The sequence below is a fragment of the Schistocerca americana genome, chromosome 1 (assembly GCF_021461395.2).
Source record: "Schistocerca americana isolate TAMUIC-IGC-003095 chromosome 1, iqSchAmer2.1, whole genome shotgun sequence".
NCBI lineage: Eukaryota > Metazoa > Arthropoda > Insecta > Orthoptera > Acrididae > Schistocerca > Schistocerca americana.
The window spans coordinates 322,023,342-322,037,997 of NC_060119.1; the positions used below are offsets into that span (position 1 = coordinate 322,023,342).

General features: G+C 43.1%; 1 protein-coding gene across 2 annotated transcripts in view; it reads right to left on the reverse strand.

The window, feature by feature from the left end:
- Nucleotides 1-14,656, reverse strand: part of LOC124598791 (ran GTPase-activating protein 1) — a 123,990-nt gene that overhangs the window by 73,581 nt on the left and 35,753 nt on the right. For both annotated transcript variants that reach the window (XM_047136027.1, XM_047136026.1), the window contains exon 4: nucleotides 7,385-7,519. In XM_047136027.1, coding sequence (XP_046991983.1) covers nucleotides 7,385-7,519 — 135 coding nt within the window. The remainder of the gene's footprint in view (nucleotides 1-7,384; nucleotides 7,520-14,656) is intronic.

Here is a 14,656-nt window from a genome sequence, read left to right on the forward strand (position 1 = left end):
GTTTCGCCAGACTTGTGAAGATGGGGTGTGGGGTCCTATGGCAGCTACATATTCCCAGCAAATCTGTTCTGAAATTTGATTAGGTACTGGCCCACGCACAGAGTCGTTTAAAGACCAGAAGAAGAGCAGTAGAAGGGTGCTGCTTGAAGTGTTGAAGAGCATGGCGGCGGTCTTTTATGGCTGCACCAATTTCCGGAGTCCACCAAGGGACCATCTTCCAGCGGGGGGAACCTGAAGAAGAAGGGATTGCTGAAACAACTGCTGAAAGGATGGAGGCAGTCAAAGTCTGAGTAGATTCATCAATACTGTCGTGTGGCAATACAGGGGGGATGGGAGCAGAGGAGAAGGCACCCCAGATATGGCCCACCTGGGAGGGCAATGGAACGAGAGACACTCAAGGAAGGTCAAAACAATCGGGTAATGGTTGCTGTCACATAAGTCATCGTGGACGCCCCACTGAATCGATGGAAGAAGGCCGGGACTGTAGACGGAGAGGTCAATGGTTGAGAAAGTGCCGTGCGCCACACTAAAGTGCGTGGGAGCGCCAGTGTTTAGGAAACGAGAGGTCAAGCCCTGCCAGAATAGCTTCAACCGTCCTGCCCAGGGCAATAGTCGTATGACTATCCCACAGAGGATTGTGGGCATTAAAATCCCCTAATAACAGGAAGGGAGAAGGGAGTTGTTGAAGAAGGGTGGTGAGGGCATGGGACATGGGCAGCCTGTCAGGTGGGAGGTAGAGATTACAGATTGTGATTTGGAGTGGCCAGATGGACCCTGACAGCAATGGCTCCCAGAGTGGTATGGAGGGGAACCCATTTACTAACAATGTCCTTGCGGACCAAGGTGCAAACACCACCAGAAGCCTGCAAGGGGCCAATTTGGTTCCGACAGAAAGCGTGGAACCCACGAAGGGCACGCGAGTAAAAATTGACAAAATGGGTCTCTTGGAGCGCAATACAAGCAGCAGAGTAGAAGGAAAAAAGGGACTGCAACTCTGGAAGGTGATGCAAATATCCATTACAATTCCACTGGAGGATTCTCAAGCCGGAGTCTAAAGTGGAAGCAAATAGACCAGAGTCAGTCACGCCACAAAGTCGCTATCCATCACCAATAAGGATGGGGTAATATCCATATAGGTGGGGTCAGACTCTGTTAGTTCATTGACTGTAGGAGGGGAAGGCTGCACCTCAGGAGGGTAGCAGAGGGGCCTTGCCCTTCTCCTGTGTTTCTGCTTCTTCTCTTGGGAAGGAAGAGAAGGGCAGCCTTCAGCGAGGGTAGGCACGGAATTACACCCGGCAACCTTGGCGCCCACCAGCCGCTGATCACCCTGCCGATGTAGATCGCCTTTCGGGGGGAGGTGCCAGGAAGAGGAGTACCAGGAGGGAGCTCCAGTACCAGTGGCTGCCGAAGGATGGGAGCACTTCTCCGGAGGGGGAGGGGGAGCAGCACCCGAAGGGGTGGGTATGGGTACTGAGGGGGAGGGGGAGTGGGAGAAGGGGGGAGGAGGAGGAGGCTGTAAGCATGGGGCGAATGGGGTGGGGCTGGGAAGAGGAAGGGGAATGGACGTAATTGAAGGAAAAGTAGAGGTCACAGACATGGGAGTGAGCCGGTCATATTTTTGACGAGCCTCAGTGTAGGTGGAGCCGATCTAAGGTTTTGTACTCTTGAATCCTTCTCTCTTTCACAAACACCAGACATGTAGGCGAGCGTGGAGAATGCTGTCCATTACAATTTACACACATTGGCGGGGGAGCACAGGCACTCCCCTCATGGAGGGGGTGCCCACAGTCACCACAGAGGGGATCAGTGGTGCAGTGGGAAGACATGTGTCCAAACCTTAAGCATTTAAAACATCTCATTGGAGGTGGAATATAAGGTTTTACATCACACCGATATACCTTCTCTGGGAGGAAATCCCCCTCGAAGGCCTGGATAAAGGCACCCGCAGCGATGCGATTCTTTAGGGGGCCCCACTGCACACGGCGGACAAAACGAACCCCTCGCCTCTCAAGGTTAGCACAGAGCTCCCCGTCAGTTTGCAGAAGAAGATCTCAGTGGAAAATAATGCCCTGTACTGAATTCAAAGATTGGTGGGGCATGACGGAGACTGGGATGTCACAGAGATGGTCACAAGCACACAGGGCATCAGACTGGGCAGCAAAAGATGTCTTAATGAGCAAAGCACCGGGCCGCATTTTACTCATCGATTCAACTTTGCCATACTTATCTTCAATTGTGTCCACGAAAAACAAAGGCTTGGTCATGGAAAAACTACTGCCATCTATCCTGGTACAAACCAGGTACCGAGGGAAAGGTTTCAACCCAAGCTGGCGAGCTCGACCCTCCTCCCAGGAAGGAGGTAACCAGGGAGGGGAAGGCCAAACGATCAGAAGAAGGAGTGGCACGTCTGCTACCACTCAGAGATGGCCACAGAATGGCCAGGATGGTGAAGCTTTCGTCGTTTCATACGGAAGGCGTCTGCCCTAGTACCACCCACTCCGATCAGGGGCTCGCCCCGTGGGCGCCACCCAGCCACATCAAGGGCCGTCTGGCATGGGGGCCATTGCTGGGAGTTCCAGTGCACCAAAATGATGAGCATCAACTCCTGGGCACACACAAAGCTTTAACAGCTCAGGTACTAGTAGTGTGGTCCCTGTGGTTTCAGGGGGCTCAGCCAAGTGGGTACTTAACGGCCCCACCACACGGACTAGCTACCATGCTGGTGACTTAGCAGGAGGGGGGGCCAGGGTGGAAAGGGGAGGGGGATGGGGAGGGGGAGGGGAGCGGGAGAGGAACCTGCACTATGGAAGCTAGGCAGCAAGTTCATCCCCAAATGGCTCACACTGAACGGAAAATTTTGGAAATGGAGTCAAACCCCAAGGGGACCAAAAACAGCAAAATAAACAATAGCACAGACCAAAACAAAGCCAGCAAGACAGCCAGGTCAACATAAAGAAGTGCACTAAGAGGGAAAAGAGGGGGCAGGGACAAAGGAGCAAGGACAGGGAGGGAGAGGAACAGGGATGTGAATGAAGCCTTCAGAGGAAAGGAAAGGAGACTGCAATAGCTCGGGGCCCCATGCGCGCCACACACGTACCCACAAAAGGACTGTGGGCCCCCTGGGGGGAGTCTTGTATTGTCTTTTCTCTCTGGAAAACAGTGCAATCTGATGAGCATGGAGAATGGTACTTTTCACAGTTGACACAGATGGAGGAAGGTTCACAGTGAGTGTTCACATGCAGTGCTCCTCCACAATCTCTACAGATGGAGCTGGCGTGGCAACGCCAACACATGCGCCCAAATTTCAAGCAAGGGGGCATACGGTTTCACATCACATCAGTATATCATCACCTTGACCTTTTCAGGCAATGAATCACCTTCAAAAGCCAATATGAAGGCACATGTGGCAACCCTACTGTCCTCTGGCCCCCTATGCCCACAACCGACAAAGTGCAGACCCTGATGCTCCAAGTTGGTGAGTAGCTTATCATCAGAGCAGGTCTCTATGGAAAATGTTATGGGGAGTGACAGTCACCGGTATATCACTCAGCTTATTACAAGCGAGCAGTGCCCGTGACTGGGCAATGCCGTTTTGAACAAAATTGACCCACTTTACACTTTAGAGATAGCTGCCATTTCCCCAAGTTTGTCTTTCAATTTCTCCACAAAGAACAAGGGCTTCATGGTCAAGAAGGAATCACCATCAGTCCTTGTACAAAACAAGTAGTGCAGTGAGTATTGCTCTGTTTACCACTTAGCCATACGTTCCTCCTATGGCGTAGACAGGGAAGGGAACATTTTAGGGTCGTATCTCTCTGCAATGAAAGAGGACTGTTCTTTCATAAAGACTGCTGGGGCCCATGTAGCACCAAGCAGGGGATAACTTCGTTTGCTTCATTTGTGGCTTATCTGCCAAGATGCCACCCACTCTGAACGGGGTCTCTCCCCATGGGCAACACCCAGCCTCAGCAACTGCTACCTGAGCAGTAATCCATTGCTTATAATACCCATGCCCATCACAACAGGCACACAGTCCTTGGCATACATGGAGAATCTTCAACTCAGGCAACAAAAGCACAATCCCTGTGTAATCAGGGGGTCTACCACCATGCAAGTACTTGATGACCCCTCCCCCCATTGGGATGGCTACCATGCTGGGTTTAGGGAGTATTACCATATTAAAGGGAAGAGTGCAGAGATGGAAAAGCACACAGATGGAGTACACACCGAATCGGGACCACGTGTTTATTTCATGAAAAGTTGTACAATACACTGGTAGTGGAAACTTGGGGCCCAATCATAAACCAGGCACAAGCAAAGTCAGCACCAAGAAAACCATCCAATGGAGGGGGTGGGGGTGGGGGCAGATAGTGGAAGTATAAGCATGTAGCAAGGAAAGGGAGTAATGCTGCATAGGCTGGGGCCCTGTGATAGTCAAGCACACTTACAAAAGAGCTGTGAGTACCCTGAGAGGGGTTAGATGGTAGTGTTGTAGGCACACATAGTAATGTGCTTGTTATAGTTAGTGGACTTCGTTCAGGTTGGAAACAGCCAATATTTTATGACTGATACTCAGATGATAGTGGTGCTGCTAAACTCAAAAGTTTTCTCACTTCATAATGTTGGTTATAGTGTTGTCACAGCTGTTTCTAATCTTGGGCCATCAAATCGATGCGTCTGAAACAAACTGCATATTGACTACGTCAATTCATGTTTCCCATTTGCACAGGGCCCGGCGAAAAAAGTGTGGGTATTTTCAGATGTCCCCCGCTTGTGCAAATTACTTCACAACCACTTCTTAATGATAGCATTAAGCTTTCCGATGGGATGTGATTACAAAAGCACCAATCATGAAACTCCTATCATTAGATAATGCATAAATTAACATGTACCCCAAATTGCCACAGTTTCATTTCAATGCCAATTGTAAAGAGTGGCAATTTGTATAATCAGCCTTGCAACTGTTTTCAAGTACAACTGCTCAAGCAATGTATTGTCTGTTGCTGGACGAAGAGGAAATACCAATTCTTGGAGAACTGTTGACAAACAGAGATCAGCATATTAGCAAGCACTTACAGAACTAATGAACAGCTCCAGAAAACTATCTTCAACAAAAGGTGTTCTCCCTGTGAAAAAATGCAGGTTGGCAACGGCAAGCAACTACTGCAATTCCATGAGGAACTGTTCAAATATCAATTAATTCTTTATTTGGCCTTGATGCTGACCTCCTGTCACTCAGAATTAAGTAGATTTTAACAGAACGGCCAAACCAAGACTGCCTCGACAATTTGTTTTCTTAGGTTAGAGGTACAGGTCGTTTCTAACACCATCTTTCCCTGAAAGAAGTGAAAGGTCGCCTGTTTTTGTTGCTTCTGGGAACAAATGCTCATGACATTCTGCTGTCAAACACGTCATCTGTGGAACTGGAAGACAACTAACAATAATTCCTGTCATTGAGTTTGCTTCGTGGAATTCTGCCTGATATGTCTGAAGCAATGGCCATGCTAGATGGAGAACCAGAGATGCAGGACAAGTTTCAGCTGTGAGGCTGCTGCATTGTTCGCTGTGACAGAAGATGTTGAAAGCTCATCAGAAGAATTCAGATATTAGACAGGTTACATTGCACACTGTGCTGCGTAATAGAACAACACACTGGGGACATTGTCAACTGAAGTATTTCACCCTGCTCCAATGTGGCTCTCAGGAGACGAATATTCAGGCCAAGTGTAAGCCTCTTATCAGAACTCTGGCATATCAAATGGAGTAAAATACTTCACAAACTCTTAATATGAAAGTAAATCAAATATAAACATGATTTTTATCCTGAATGTCTACAGCTGGTAGGACTTGGCCTATGTTCTAGTATGCTATGGGAGGGGGTGGGGCAGGCAGGGCGGGGCAGGCAGGGCGGGGCAGGGGGGAGGGGGGAGTTTGCATTATGAGTGAGGAGAGTCAACTATTCCATTCTTCCAAACAATTCATCAATAGTACTCATGATGTCTGGGCAACAGATGAACCCCTCCATTGCCCAACGCATAATTATAAAATTTCTTGCTTGTGTAGGAATTCAACTGACAAAAATGACTGCATTGTTCGGAGACCAAACACTGTGGAGGGCTCTTATGTTTGCCTGGAATATTGAGTTCAAGAATGAACGTGAATCAGTGGAAAATCAGGAACATGATCACTATCCTCAGACCAGCATTACAGATGAAAATGTTTAGGTAATTTGAGATGTTCCTAAAGACGACTGATGGGCGAGTCTAGCTGAAATTCCAGAACAGCTCAAAATAAGTTATCGGAGTGGTCATGCAACTATCACTAACACCCTAAAGTTCCGTGAACAGTGTGCCAGACGGATCCCTCACATTTTGACCGCAGATCAGGAGTTGAGGTGTCCCGAGGCTTGGGTTATGCATGTTTGAGTCATATTGTCACCTGCAATGAAATGTTGTTCCACCACTACCCTCTTATACTGAAATAAGCCACTGTGGAATGGCAGAAGAAAGGTGAGATGCACACAGTGAAGGATGTGTCAGTCAGCTGGCAAAGTTCTTTCAACAGTTTCCCTCAATGGGCAAGGCATTTTACTCACTGATATTTTGCATGAAATATGTACAATCAATGCTGCTTACCACTGTGAGTTGTTGAAGAAGGCGAGGGCTGTATATCGCCACAAAAGATGAGACTAACCATTCAAGATGCCATCCTCCTTCACAACAATGCCAGGCCTCATCCTGGGGCTGTAGTGGTCTCAAAACCTGAAGAAATTCATTTGACCCCACTCATCCTCCCTACAGCCCAGACCTACAACCATGGGATTTTCATTTGTTTGAGCCACTTAAAGAAGCTCTAGGAGGGCAACAATTAGAAGACAAGGGCACAGAGAGATTCATGCACAATTGAATGGTGCTGGGATTAAAGGAAACTTCCTTTCTATTTGGAGAGATGTAAAGCAGGAAACAGTAGAAAAATAAACTAAACTTGCCTTTTTTTACAATAATTTTTAAAAATAAAATCCCGTTTATGTTTGATTTATCTTCATATCCACTGATGAATGGACATTTGTCTTAGCTCTGCAGAAAGGGGAGAGACAAAAGGAGAGAGACACCCGCCTGCAAGCAATTTAGAAATCTTTTCTTAATTGTTCAAAATAAAAGCACAGACTCACTACAAACTTTCATCAACTCAGTATGAATTTTAGCATCACAGAAAATAAACTTCCCAGAGTAGAGAATTTTCTGAACGAACTGGATACTAGTTCACCCATTCATACACTACTTTTAATCTTCAAAAATATACAAAAACCAAATAATTATGTCTGATGGATCATATTACTAGGAAATTTAGAACCTAACATAATTATAATGAAATGAATACTTGCCTTAAATACTTCTGCCAGAGCTTTTGCTCCTTCATTTTCAAGTCTGTTGCGTCCAGCAATAAACACTTTGAGTGCAAGTGGACGTCCTGCTGATTTGCTATTTCTGTGACAATCAAGCAAACCTTTGGCCAACATCTGAAAACATAAAAATTTAACATTGGATATACTGAAATTATACTCTGAAGTCGGTACATAACACACACACACACACACACACACACACACACACACACACACACACAAAAAGAGTAATACCAGAATACTGAACTCCTAATACGACACCTCACAATAACTGCATAATGTTAAAACTTATATGAGCATATTTATGTTGTCTTTTCACTGGACTGTCCTTTCCAGGACGAACTATTTTAGGTAAAAGTAAGTACAAAACTAGCTTTTACTGCACAGAATTAGGTATTTCATTATTAAAAAATTCATATTTTAGACATTTTATCTGGTACAGTATGGGGTATTCTGACATTTATGTATCCCACTATTACAATTTTTTTTTGGTAACCAACTTACTAATGTCAACGTAGTTTGAAATGTAAAGAAGGAGGGAAATGTAAACTATTTTTTAAGAGGAACTAAATGTACATAACACTGGGTTAAAAATAATATCACAAAAAAGTTCACAGATGTGACAGCCACAGCAGTACAAGTAGGTAGAAGAAATGTTCAAATTAAAATAAAATCTTTACAGCTGCCACAACTACTTCAAACCAGCTATGATACAATCATACTTATCCTCAGGTTTCATCCATTACTTTTAAGTTTCTTTGTTGCTTTTTAAGTGATTGTAAACAATGCATTATTTTTTTAAAAAATGAACTGCACTTTGATTTAAAACAGGATGGAATGTAACATAATGAAAAGGATAGTTGCTACTCACAATATAGGAGATGAGGAGTCACAGAAAGGCACAACAAAATGACTGTCACAAATAAAGCTTTCAGCAAATAAGGCCTCTGTCAAAAACAATCTCTCTCTCTCACACACACACACACACACACACACACACACACACACACACACACACACACACACACACACACACGCGCGCGCGCGCGCGCGACTGCAGTCTCAGGCAACTGAAACCACACTCATAGCTTCAGTTGCCCGAGAATGCAGTCGTGTGTGCGAGTTGCGTTTGCAGTTGTGCTAGTGCGTTCGTGTGTCATCTATTTCTGACAATGGCCTTACTGGCCCAAAGCTTTATTTGTGACAGTCTTTTTGTTGTGCCTATCTGTGACTCAGCATCTCTGCTATATGGTGAGTAGCAACTTTCATTTTCATAATATTGTCACATTCTGTCCCGGATTTTCCATTGTTTGATATATCTATTTCAGTAATTTCAATCAAGTTCATGTCAAACAATAACCAAGAACAAGCCTTCATTTATTTGCACCTGCCTCCTGTAGTCAAGCTCTGGTCCACCTCCCCAATTGTTACCCCCCCCCCCCCCCCCATCCACTTCTCTCTATTGCTGAAGTTACAATTGCTTGACGCCTCGGGATCTGTCCTATGGAACGATCCCTTCTTTTTATTCAAATTGTGCCATGAATTTCTTTTTTCTCAACTTCAGTTCAGTGCTTCCTCTTCAATTATCCAATCTACCCATTTAATCTTCAGCAGTCACCTGTAGTACCATATTTCAGAAGCATCTATTCTTCTTGCCTGAACTTTTTATCATCCACATTTCACTGACATACAAAGCTACGCTCCGGACATACAACTTCCGGTACAACTACATTACACATAAATTTATTTTCGATGTTAACAAGTGTCACTATGAGCTGCCCAAATCACCTTCCACACATGCCTCATTTCAGCTCCTACAATCATACCTATCTGCAAAAAACCATGAAAGCTATGCCAGTCAATGTTTTGTACTCCTTATGACAGTGGAGATAGCCATCAAAAGCTAGAGTGCCAGCCATCCTAGCATTTCAGCCATTTAACAAGGCTCAGTATAATGAAGACATCACAATGCCTCACACTGCACTTTGCAAATGATATCAAATGTCTTGATAGCTAACAGGCTATTTTGCTATCTACAAATCCACAATTATCTTATTTGGCCCAAAAGTTCACCTTATGGAAGGTTTTATTCTTGAACACACTGTTCAGACTGTGCCATTGTAACAGGTTGCATTTTGCATGGCTAACATCCCATTATATTCCTCAGGTTTCGTGAACAGCCTACTGCTCAGATTTCAAATTGTGTAAATTACCTCAATAATATCGTATAGATTTACTTTTCTTCAACCTGTCTTCTAGGATATGTCACAGGATCAGTACTGCCTTGTGTGCTCCTATATAATATTCACACCTGTCAGAATCTGCCTTCTTTGGAACTGGAATTTTTACATTCTTCTTACATCTGTGTCACACACACACACACACACACACACACACACACTGTACCATTATATTCAGATATGCTTAAAACTCAAGTGTGACAGGTAAATTAAGAACATCTTACCACATGCAAGACAATTCATTAACCAATAATCACTGGTTTACACACAGCTGCTTTGTTGCCACAGAACATGGCCATACTAGCTGTAGCAAACTTCCTTCCCTACAAAACCATTCATGGCAATCCCATGATGTCTACGAAGTCACGTATCCTTCAGACTTGCACCCGTATAACCATTCTGAACAAAATGCAAGTATACGGTATCCCATCAAATGGCTCTGAGCACTATGGGACTTAACTTCTAACGTGGTCAGTTCCCTACAGTATCCCATCAGTGTAATGTGTGTGAGAGAATTTAGTGTTAACAGCTCATGTCCTGACCTTTTAAATCCATTTTCAATGCCACCATCACTGCAAATCTGCCCTCCTAATGGATATCCACATACACACACTATAAGCAACTTCGAAAAATTATTAATCAGTTCCTTTCTTGCCTTTTTCATGAGAGGACCATGGACGCCACTGTTTTCCATTAACTCATCTTCACATCACTCCAAGCAACAATAAATCCTCTCCAAAAACTTTTAGTGATGCCCTTACAACATACCTCTTTAAAAGTGGTTATTCAGGAACAGATTGCAGGCAAACTCAACTGTTTTCCATAACTCAAAATAATGCCAACAGTTGGTTTCTTTCACTTCTGAGAAAAGAAAAGGAGTGACATTGGACCAGACCTGAACTTTATGACATATACAAAAGTGTCTGTATTTGAGAGTCCTCTAATAAACACTTGCATTTGGCTGCACTGACGGCAGGCATGTTGTCATGGTGGATCAGAAGACATCGCAGGCTTACTTTTGTGTTCTTCTTGTGAGTTATTTTGTGAAATTGTAATACAACCCTCACCACTAGCTGGAATACGCTCTTGTAGTTGTACCAGGGTGTATACATGGACAAGGAAACAAAATTCCCGGATTTTTTCCGGTTAAAAATACGCTTTCTCCCGGGGGAAAATACACTTTTCCTGTGTTAAGTGACAGTATACTCTTCCTCGGCACTGTAAAACTCATTAATCCTTTGAATGTTTATGGTTTTATATACCGACACTTTAGAAAACGAAACTCGGGGAGGGGGGGGGGGGGGGGGGGGCACACGTTTTGAAAGACCTTTGATGTGCAGCAACATGTACTTTGCATATTTTCGTATTACGAAGGTATAAATCTGAATTCCAGCAACAACCGCATGTCACTTTCCGAAGCATTGAAATCAGATTGCGATGCGCTTTTGTAAGGCAGACACATCTCATGTCACGTGATCTCGCCAGCTGATGACAGCATAAGACACGTGATGCAGTCAGTTAATAGTAAGATGACTCTGAAGTAGTGCGAACACACAAGTAAGGAAAGATAATGGTTTACATTAATATACATAGCATTCACATAAGAAGATTAATAAGTGGGAAGAGAAGCTAAGCTTCCACATATAATGTTGATCTTTTTTGCGCATGTTACACTTTAAGATACATCACACAAATGTACCAGTAAATTTTTAATAACGATGTAAATGTAAATCTTCTGGGCTCGAAATTCTTCTAAATGGTTGTCCTCATAGAGTTGATTTTTAAATGAGAGTCAAACGCTTTGTGATTTAAGAAATTTATCGTACATTCTCGCACATAGTTCATTTTGCGTAAACGGAAATTTACTTTGAATGTAACGCTTTTCAAACCACCTGTCGCAACGTCTTCCCGCGACCTATTAGAAATAGGTTCATTTCAGCAGTTGCCAGAGAGCGCCAGATGACGGGTGTCACCGTGCTTGCGCAGCTACGATAACACATGAAACCCGATGTTCCTACATGTAAAACATTAAAAGATCTCACATTAAGTCATAAAAAAGAAACAAGACATCAGAGGATACTTCAAGAGCATCGGAATTTCGTGAACCATATTAAAATGCATAATTCGGCTTAAAGTGCACATTCGTAAGCCCAGATTCGGATGCAAATTTTCTTGGAGTACCAGTACTGTATTATCTCATGTTTGGTTCTTTATTATGGCATAATGCCAAACGTGCACTTGAAATGCAGCGAACCGTTGAAACTAGCCAACAGTGTGAAATTAAACACTTTGTTTCAAATAAATTGACTGCCTCAGCAGAAAAGATTTATTAAAAGCCACATCTCTTTAGCAAACCGACAAAAATTACTTCAATGTTCTGCAAGGCGATTAATGCTTGACTGTCAGAAAGGTGGACATAAAGTCTGAAACTAACAACATATTTTAGCCTTCCATAATTATGCGAACGTATTTTAATTCATTTGCTAGCTCTCGGCCAAAAAAATCCGTTTTGTTTTCATTTAACGTGAGAGCAAGAAACAAGGAGGAAACAAAAAAAAAATCACTGAACGTAAACACAGGTCACGTGGAGATGACCCTCCTCCCCACCACAACTCAGACTGCTCTGTGCGTCAGCCACGGATCTACGATATTTCCAAACCGGGACAATGCTAGATAGTGGCAGCCAGCCACATTTCTGTAACCAGAAGCAACTGCGCACACCCAACAGTCCGCCCGCAACTGCTCAAACGAATCTAAATTAAACAGTTCAGAGGCAATTTGTTGTTATGAAGCATTGCAGTCTTTCTAAAGCCTTTGACACACTTTGCTGTTGGCAGGCGCTTGTCTGAGCACTGTGTTTTGTTGTTGTATATGGCGCATTTCCTTTGCAACTATAATTTTATTTCCATTTTCTTTTTTTCTCTCGTTCATGTTTTGTTGCTGCAGAATCATTCTGCATTAGGGGGATACAGTAATATCCTTTGTTAGAGTATCGGTTCTTACCAGCCAAAATCACAAAAATTTAACTGAAAACTACAACAATGAAAGATTCCCGGAATTCTAAACAATTCCCGGGTTTTTCCTGGTTTTCTCCCGGATGAATAAATTCCCGGGTTTTTCTCGGATCTCCCGGGTCATATACACCCTGGGTACATAACTAGTCTGTCCAATGCTCTCTTGGGAGTAAACTGTCGGTTAGAAAGTAAAAAAATATGACTTCACATAAGAACCTGGCAGTTCACATGCCAAGTATGAAATTTCTTCAAACATTGTATGGAAGTGGCACTATTACTTGGCTTGTAGAGACTGCTCCATCAGTGAAATTTGTCATACCACAGTATACGTATTTACAATCATTTCCATCCTTTCTTAATGTGTAGTCCACATGGCCTGCGAGCCTGGAGTGAAGACAGTAGACACCGCTCTTTAGTGCACATTCACTTATCTCTTCACTTATCTTGGATGGGCTTCATTAGGGATCATGACTGGTACTACATGTGTGGGTTAAGCTGATACAGCAACATTCTGTACAGTTCTGATCTTCCAGAATGAAACTTGTCTTGCATGAATAATTCCGAAAGCTCTGCCTTCTGTTTCTGGTTTACACAGTACATCCACTGACTCTAAATCGTCTTAACATAAATAATCTCTTGCAAGATCTTAGCCAGGTAGTAACTGTGACGATACCAACAGCATCACTATCCTTAACCATTTTATGAATAGTAAATTACTTTGTTTAATCGCTGAAGGTGCTTAATGAGTGGACTGAAACTATTCAAGAGATTGTTCTTATCAGAATTCACTGAAGTGACAGAATGTTGTGACCATGGGAGCACAGAAATTCTCAAAACCTGTCCAAAGAACCAGTTCACAGTCTTACACTCTCTGAAATAACAATTATTTCCACTTGCAACAAGAGGTGACAAAAGTCTTCAAACTTAACCCAAAATCTTTCTGTCATAGAGCTTAATTTCTTCTAATGGTACTTTCTTAGTTACTAATGCCCGGCAAAACATTCTTCTTCTTCTTCTTCTTCTGTGTACACTGATGGATTAAAAATACTGAAGCACAGCTCTAAATTTCTTTGCTCTCTTTCTTCAGAGATTACGGCGAGGACCTCAAACACTCAAATAGGATTGGAGAATAAGTAGCATTAAAGACTTACGTGGAGCATTCATGGAAGTGACTTGAAAAGATGTGTGTCTTCACCCACTGCAGTGATAAGGGTTGGAGGTGACACATTACACCCCACACCAATCCCAAATCAAATACACCTTGTTCCACTTTCCATTACACCATTGCACCCTGCGAGTAATATGGCTTTTACTTCTGTAAACTTGAGTTTAATGTGAAAATTGTAATTTTTAACTGTCCAGCCTTCCTAGACATATATTAAGTCTTTTGTACAGTCTATAAATGGTTGAATTCTTGCTGGATAAATACAATTTCCTGAAATACTTTGAAGTTCCCACTTATCAATGGGAGACTGTCTTCATCCTTTGAGGAAGAAATTCCTTGAATAAGTGCAGTGTCAACTGAGTGAGTGTTACAAACACACCTAAGTCACATAACTGCCATATTGTTGTCACATTCACAAACTATGCCTCAGTCACTTCAGTGCACAAACAGCAACTTTCTTCGTACAATTTTCTATATGTCCCTGCATTTCTCTGAATAAGTCCTCCATCTTCCTTCCCAAGAAATTTTCTGCTCAGACCACAGGATGACAGGGACCCACCTTCGTCCCAACAACAGATGGATCCTCCTTTTCATCATGATGTCGTGAGTTATCTGCCTGATCTAACCTCTCCCACTCTATTTCCTCTAAGGAAGGACTTAATATTTCCACAAAACAGGATAATTTCATGTATTTTTGTATGTGTCTTATCAACAATACTGAAAACTTCACTTCCTGTAGTTAAGTAAATTCCAACAATTCTTTCTCAATTTTGGAGTCTTCTCATATCAATTTTCCTTTTAATGGAACTTACATTTTTACATCTTCATATAA